The 8,384-nt window shown below is 28.2% G+C and overlaps 1 protein-coding gene and 1 long non-coding RNA gene across 2 annotated transcripts in view; both read left to right on the forward strand.

Moving 5' to 3' along the window:
- Nucleotides 1-1,887: 1,887 nt before the first annotated feature.
- On the forward strand, nt 1,888-2,401 carry LOC116185407. The gene is made up of 2 exons (XR_004150248.1): nt 1,888-2,059; nt 2,238-2,401. It is a non-coding gene; the product is annotated as an uncharacterized LOC116185407 (long non-coding RNA).
- Nucleotides 2,402-3,075: 674 nt separating this feature from the next.
- LOC102674874 (inositol-trisphosphate 3-kinase homolog) overlaps nt 3,076-8,384 on the forward strand; it is a 15,059-nt gene continuing 9,750 nt past the window's right edge. Inside the window, exon 1 of the mRNA XM_031509728.1 lies at nt 3,076-4,067. Within this exon, the coding sequence (XP_031365588.1) occupies nt 3,951-4,067 (117 nt within the window). The 5' untranslated portion in view covers nt 3,076-3,950. The remainder of the gene's footprint in view (nt 4,068-8,384) is intronic.

Genomic DNA, 8,384 nt, shown 5'->3' on the forward strand with positions numbered 1-8,384 from the left:
TCCGGGCATACGGTCTCGATTATGCGTTCTTGAAAACAAGTTCATGCACATTATTCGTATGAATAATAACGGTAGAAATGTCGTCTGTGTTGAAAAATTAAAATAGATAATGTTAAAACTCTCTTATGCAATTTAGTATACTCATAATAGGATAGGGAATTAACTATTTTTTTTTTTTTTTCCTCTCTTCTTGTGAGAAAACTGCCGACTATTTTTATTAATTTGAAATATTAACAAACAATGGAGAAGTGCGTGATAATAGGCAAATATTTATTTGTCTATTACATCCTGAAATATCGTTTTATGACGGTTAATTAACATACGACATTGGTATAATTTTAGCATAGAACAAATAATAAAACAATGAATAAATTTCTTGGTGAATTATAGCGATTTGTAAATATCTTTTTGCTTTTTTTATTCTTCTAGGAAATTAAATAAACACACTTGGAATATAAATATACGAGAAGTGAAGTGAAGAACGTATCTCATGCTCCGTGCTATCACGTTTATTCTAAAATGATTTCTTTTAGTGAATAAGTTCTCACTTTTTCTTCCTTCATGTTCTTTATATCGTTCGAGATAACCGATTCAAATTTTGAAAAGGGTATCGTCAAGGGTGACGCAATTACTATAAATTATGACGTCAATCCTTTTTTATCACATTATTATTACCAAATCGACCAGGTTGTATAACACGTTGTACTTTCTTCGCGTGATTTTCATGTGATTTGTCTTTTTCGCGATTACAAAAATGTTTCAGAAATTCAGTTTTTCATCTCATCGTTTCTTCGTATTTCGTCTTATTTCACAGCAATGGAATTTTTCTTCGTATCTTCAAAACATCTGTATGAAACAAAGTAAGAAAATTAAACGATCGAATGATATTATTATTATTATTATTATTATTATTAAATAATTTATAATATCTCTTAAAGTAAAACCTCGATACAGGTCCTTTTTTGTTTAAAGGGTAGCAATACACAACGAGTGATTAACGAGAGTAGTAACAGCTGTATAAACGTGGATGATGCGGAATTGATGCAATCTTTCTTCGGATTTTACCTCAAGGAAACTCCACGCTCCTTCAGAAGAAATAAACATTTTATCTTATGATGAAATATCTTATAGTCAATGGAACATTTCTAATTTTAATTTAAATACATTTCTTTTTTTCAATTTTTCAATTATAAGAAATCGTATATTTTTAAAATTTAATCGATGAAAAAATTTGTAATTTTAATTTAAATACATTTCTTTTTTTCAATTTTTCAATTATAAGAAAAGGAATTCATTTTTAAAATTTAATCAATGAAAAAATTAAAATTGTTTCAGAAATGTATAACAGAGAGAGAGAAACAGGTCGAGATTTATGTGGGTTACATTCTCTATTAACGAAGAGGCATACCAGGAATTTCTTTCTACGTTCTTTCCGTTTTCGAAGTCCCACGATGAATCTGAATAACTGTCGCACGCCACCGACTTTCACCTCGGCAAGATTTTTACAGTCAGCAGAAACGTCTCTTTAAGCCGAGCGGAGTAGAGTAGAACGGTGTAAAATTAAATTGTCGAGAAGCGGCCCGAGTGACAGATCATAACCATAATGATTATAAAAAAATTAACCGAAATGAAACTTTATCTACAACAGACGCGTTTAAATTAATCTTTATTTTTGGCACCAATGAACTTTAAAATAAATTTTACGATTACAGTTAAAATAATTAATATACGTATGTAAAAAAACATATTGAAATTCATATGGTAGATAAAATGAATTTGTATCATGTTGCGAGGAAACTTGTGATAATACGAATGATTTGTTTCCATTGATATCTTGAAGCAAAGATGAATCGAGTTAAGAATGATCGAAAATTAAAAAAGTAGAGCAATGTGTGTGTTTTAAAAATTTTTTAATAATGGCAACACATCGCAAGACATTCGTTGAATGCAAACTGTTGAATGATTCATAAATCCTTTCCTTCGATCCTAGACCTTGAATAAACTAAAGAGAAACATGCATAACTAAGATATTAAATCTAAAGATTACAAGAAATTCTGTGTAAAGTACCGTTTCTTATTCCTTGTATATAGTTATCTTTAATGGTTATCTTTTCTGTATATATAGTAATCTTGTTATAATACATTGTGAAAGATAAATCATTGTTTGTTTCATTGTGGAATGGACAATGATATATATTTCTAGTTAAATTAATATTTCTAATGAAATACCGTTTCAGGAAATTGATATGGACAAAAAGATGATGATTACTTAGCGCAACGCAATAAGTGCCGTTATCTCTTGATTTATTTACAACCTTGTCACTGTAAGTGGCACCATTGAACTTTTATAAATAATACAAAGTTTAAACTTCTTAACCACTTCTTATCCAACTTCTTATCTTTAAAAAAAAAAGTTTTATTTTAATTTTATTTTAAAATGAATTATTTGATATTTGTCAATATAAATCATACTTACTTACATTTTTAAATTGCTACTTTAGTAATATGTAATTAATTTTATTAAATTTTTAATAAAATTTTAATTCAAGGATGTGTTATGACTAACAAAAGTAATTTTTTTTTAATGCAAATTTTTCATATATTTTATGTTAATTTTGAATTTTTAAAATATTTATTCAATCATTCTGACAGTTGACAAAAATTTTATTCGTGAAACGATTAACGAGGAAGAAAAAATTAATATGAATGATAATTATGGTGCAATTTAACACGAAAGATAAGAATATTATTGTTATCGCTAAAACAGATTAAAAATTAATTTTCCCATTGAGAAAAAATTCTTTGATGAATAAATATTGTTGATTGAATAATTATTATTGAATAAATTCAATAATTTCATTGATTTAAATAATAAATACTTTTATTATTATAAATTTTATTTCTTAATGCTAAATCGAATAACTTCTATCAGGAATTCATTTTTCCATTTAAAAATCATAGATAATGAAAAGAATTAATGTAAATTTCTACTTCTAAAAATTTTAATTATTTAGATTTTAATGAAACATTCTAAAGTACATTATATGATAATTTTCGAATAATCCTGTAAAAAGGGGTTATGACCCGAATAATGGCCCTATCCATTCTGGTTTCAGAGTATACTATACATGTAACAACTGCACGAACGAGAATCGGACGTCGACACGACATGGAGGGGGAGCGTTCAGACGATAAAACTACATGTAACTCTCTCCGCTGCTCAGTATGCATTGAGAAAGCGAGAAGTGGCAGGTAATCGTTGTTTTATTTCTTGCATTTTCATATTCACGCGGAAACGAAAAAACGATTATTAATTCGTTGACAAAAACTCAATTCTACCAATCAGAATCAACGTCTTATAATTTCCTTTGTGGGGTAGTTAGTCTCTATAGCGCATGCGCAATATCGACGGTTTCACACGCTTCTTCAATCGCGTTTCGAAGCTATCGAAGTTTTCACTGTGAAGTTTTTCTACAGATACAAATTGATCTAATTGAATAATATTGTCCGAATATTCAGTGCTTCGTTATTTCTATTGATAAAACATGCGATCTGGATGAAAGTAACACAAAATTCAAAGAATCGAATTTATACTTTCAAAGATAGCTTCCAATCGAAAATACCACGTGAAGTAGCATCAGTTTATGTTGATGTGAAAGAATATTCGAAAACGGTGTCTCTGAATATTCGAGTAATAAAAGAAAAGGATAATAATAAGAAATTTATTCAAGTGGGAGAGAATTAGTTTGGAAATCATCGTTAAAGATTATGATAAAATGAGTATCGGAAGCCACGCCTAAGATGAACTCGTGAGCGTCGATTGAGGTTAGCTTACTTTTAAATGAACATCGAGATTTAAGTGCGTCCCTCCGTTCATAGCGAGTGACGATTTTATTTGTATACATTGTGCGTACGTGTTCCGGAGGAGTGCCAGCTCGAAGAGAGGAATAATGTCAAGCAGTGTTTGCCACGCGCCTTTACCAGCACGAATGGAAGCATTCACCACGAGACTCTGTCTCCGTGCTGCTGATCAGTATGAGCGGCTTCTGCAAGCTCACTTCAACAAGGTACGTGTGTCAAAAATTATATTCTTGTTGATTATTTTAATCTATTAATTCAAGATGCGAGCACGTTAGAAATAGAAATTCACTCGAAGTACGAGAAACTTCGATGATGCGTAAACTGCAGTAGAATATTTATATAGATATACGGTCCTTCGACTATTTATAACATTATCTTTAACAGATAATAAAATAATTTTGTTGTAAATATTTCGTATTTATTGTATTGTTGAATTTGATTATATGCAGAACTTTGTAATAATCTTTAAATATTTAAAATGATTCTAAAATTATTTAAAGGGTGCAACAATAAAAAAAATGTACAAATAAAGCGAATAGACATAAAATAGATAGAATTTAATTAAAGATAGATTTTAAAAATAATCAATTGCAAAAAAAATATCTCATTTTTAATGTATTATATTACTATTACTTTTCTTAAATATTTTTTCTCTCATTTTATTATAGAACATTGAATTGAGAAATATTATTTAACGTGTATTCTAGTTTTAAATTTGCAAAATGTTATTCATTTCTTTAACATATCATTTATTACTCTACACGTGTTGTATGACACAAGAGACACTTGTGCATGCATAATTTACAAATGATAATAGTCAAGTTCAGTATTCATTTATGTTTTTTTAATCATTTATATATTTATCGATTAGAGCCATTTTTAAAAATCAAGAAAAAATAAAATAAAGCAGTCATGAATTAAAAGCATCAATAGTTGAAAAAATTTGTTCCAAATAAAGATCATTGAGCTCTATTATAAGATTAGTAGTTTCAACGATGTTGATCATTGTGGAAATTATCGTTTCTTGATATATATTTAATACGTATGCACACGGAGGACGCCGTTAACGGTAACATCGTTCCATTTTTCGGTTTGCCGTTATTTTTCCTTTCACGGTATTTGTTTCGTACATCAATTGTCTGTGCATTGTAGATACAATTTACAACGTTTAAGTTAATTAATTTTATATTTTATTTAAAACGTAAAATTAAATAATTTTGACCAAAAATTATTTTGAATTAAATACGTTATAACTCGAGAAATATTTATTCCCTCTAATGCACCTGTTAAACGTATGTCTGAGCAAATAAATGATACTTTTGCTAAGAATAAAATTAAGCTGTGAACCGGTCTTCTATTTTTAGTCTGCTACTCTTTCGCACAACTCCAAATTAAAATCCCATAACTAATTTAAAACGTTCGACGTTTTAGGTTAGGTGAAGCGTTTAAAAAAATCTACTTTTATTAAAATCTATCTTCACCCGTTAGTTACGTACTCGACTTTAAAATATCGTTCGATTATTATTTCTTCGAAATATCGCTTTATAACCTTTAAATGTACGTATTTAATGTAAATAATATCGATTGAATTTGATATATCTCGACTCGACTCGGAGAAATATTTTAATCAAAAAAAGATCGAATTTGACTTTCGAAACACTTTTGAACGCAGACTCGACCTTCGACCTTCGACGAAAGCAGATGATGAATAAATTCAAGGCGGTGCTCGATGACAAATTCAAGGATCCCTTTATATCTGGAACAGGGAACGTGTTAAATCATCGAGTTCGTGCAACTTATTTGACGATGTATTAAGTCGAAAAAGAAAGGATAAAAGTATCGAATTCATAAATTATCAGCTCAAATGTGCGAATAATGTAATTCAATGAAATGTTACTTGTTACTCGTTTCTCCTGTCCTTTTGAAATAAATCATCGACAAATTTCAATTAAACTTGTTTACTTATTACATAGCCGGGATATATAGATCCATGCTTAATATTTTCATATTAAATTTTGCAATATAATATAATCGAAAATTTAATGCAATATTTTTTTTTTATTTTAATCTGATTATTTTTGTAATAAAGTTTGAAAATGAAATAATGATAAATATTCGTGACAATTAAAATTCTAATCTGAAATTTCCATTCATTGTTAAATTGAAAATTATAATTGCTGTTATAAATTGAAAGAGAACAATGGAATATTTGAACATACATTGTATACACTATGTAATTTCGAGAAGGTATGCTACGTGATCCATTTCATGGACCAAATACATACCTCGTTCCGATAACGCATGTATAAAATGATGTTTATAAAATATGAAAATATGCGGTGGAGAGCAATTAATTACTCGTTGAATATAAAGTACTTCAAATAATTATCAAATTATCTGTGTGAAAACGTATAAATGTAAATTATTTGATAAATACTATTTGATTTCTACATAAAAGTTTTATACCAACTTGAAAAGTCACGTACTCGAGTGATTTTACGAAATAGCAAAAAAGAAATACAACGCATGCTCCATTGTATATATGGCATATCTCTAATTGTAACGATAATAATAAGTAATAAATTTGAACAGAGATAGGAGAGAAATTTAAATTAATTTAATAAATTAATAATAATTTCTATCCACTCGATCCAAATTTTTATTATTTTTATATATTTTTTTTTAATTTATTTTTAATTTATTTTTAAATATTCATTCAAATATTATAATATTGATTCAATAATAATATTCATTCAAAGATACGATTCAAAGAATTTTTTTCAATCGTTGCAAACAATAAAAATTCTTCAAAATTCATTAACTTTATTTAAAATTATAAACTCGATTTTCTAGTAGTTGCATTAGCTTGGCAAACGACGTTATACACGTGAATATGGTATAAAATAATTCCTATGACGTGAAAGATACGCTTCGTGTAACCTGGTGTCACAGGAAATAGAACAAAGTGCATATCTGCAGAATGATTTAAATGTAATAAAAAAAAAAAAAAAAAAAAAAAAAAAGGAAATAAGAACAAGTTTTAATAGCGTAACAACATGTGATCGAATTTAGCACGATATTTGAACAGCTTCTAAAATCCAAGAAAATTTAATTAAATTTTCGATCACTCATCGATATAATCGATCGATCAAAATTTATGTATACAGTCAGATCATTTTATATACAGTTTATCTCAATATAGAACATTCCAAGGAAGATGTTATCCCTAACAAATTGAGAATTGTTATTCTATCCTTGATATAAGCCAATTTAGAAAGAGATAAAGGAAAAATTTTTTAAAAACAGGAAAAATGCAATCTTTCTCTTTCTTGAAAAATAATAAATACAAAGCAGTTGTAATGTTTCGCGGCTGATTGTGTCAAATATTTTTCGTGGTTTTTTTCCACGGATGCAATTCTTAATCGAGATTTCCAGTTGATCGATAAAATTTTTTTTCGTGAATTTCGTTACGACAAAAGATAGATAAGAATATGATACTTTAAATTCGAAGATATATAAATTTCATTATATATATATATATATATATATATATCAAGATTAAATTGTAATTTCTCTTTAACCCCTTTAATCTGAAGTTCAATGAAAAGTAAATATCGAGAGACTGTCAAAAAGAGATTTTGTTATCTTTATTTATTATTATTAAGTCGAATTCTGGCATCTTTTCTTATCCTTTACGCTGTTAAATCGATAAGTTTCGCGTGATACGAACGTGAATACGCCACTAAGAAATCAAGGTGCATACTTTTGCTACGTAATAGACGACGTCAATCAAAGAGAATGTAGTAATTCTAATAACTATATGAAATACGAGACACGGCTTCGCTTTAGCTATTTTTGCGTGTTATTCCTCACAACTAATTAACAGTTTATTCTTAATAAAATTGTAATATAAAAATCCATTCTGATGTTTCTCTCGAGAGATAAGAATTTTCGGATTTTGTAATGGATACTGTAATCACATAATGGATGTATAATAATCAAATCAGAACAAGCTTGCCAAGAATAACCGAATCCAATCGATATTTAATGGGTTGTTAAATTTTCGTTTGTTATTATTCCATAGATATAAATTACTTCAAACGTGATCACGAAGTTATAATATTTTATTAGAAAATAATATTTCCTTAGTTTTCGTAGCATAAATATTTCTTTTTTTTTTTTTTTATTAAATCGATCAATCTCTTTAAAGAGGCGTCCCGACACAAAGATTGAGAAGTAGCTGGAGGCATGCTGTGACACAGTTTTTTGACGCATGCACGGTCGATGGAATGGAATTGATTAAAGTTAGAAATATTGAGAACGAAATTAAAGAAAAATTTGCTTTATCAATTTTTATTCGCGTTACGACATGTTAATTACATCGATTAAAATATTTAACCCTTTGCACTCCAGGCCTGTTTCGCTCGGTCGAACCAGCAACTCCAGACATGCGCATTCGGTGGTCTCATAAGATTACCATAAGATAATTACTCATAAGATAAGATTACATCTCATAAGATTAT

This window comes from Apis dorsata, unplaced genomic scaffold, assembly GCF_000469605.1.
Source record: "Apis dorsata unplaced genomic scaffold, Apis dorsata 1.3 scaffold_170, whole genome shotgun sequence".
In the NCBI taxonomy this organism is placed as follows: domain Eukaryota; kingdom Metazoa; phylum Arthropoda; class Insecta; order Hymenoptera; family Apidae; genus Apis; species Apis dorsata.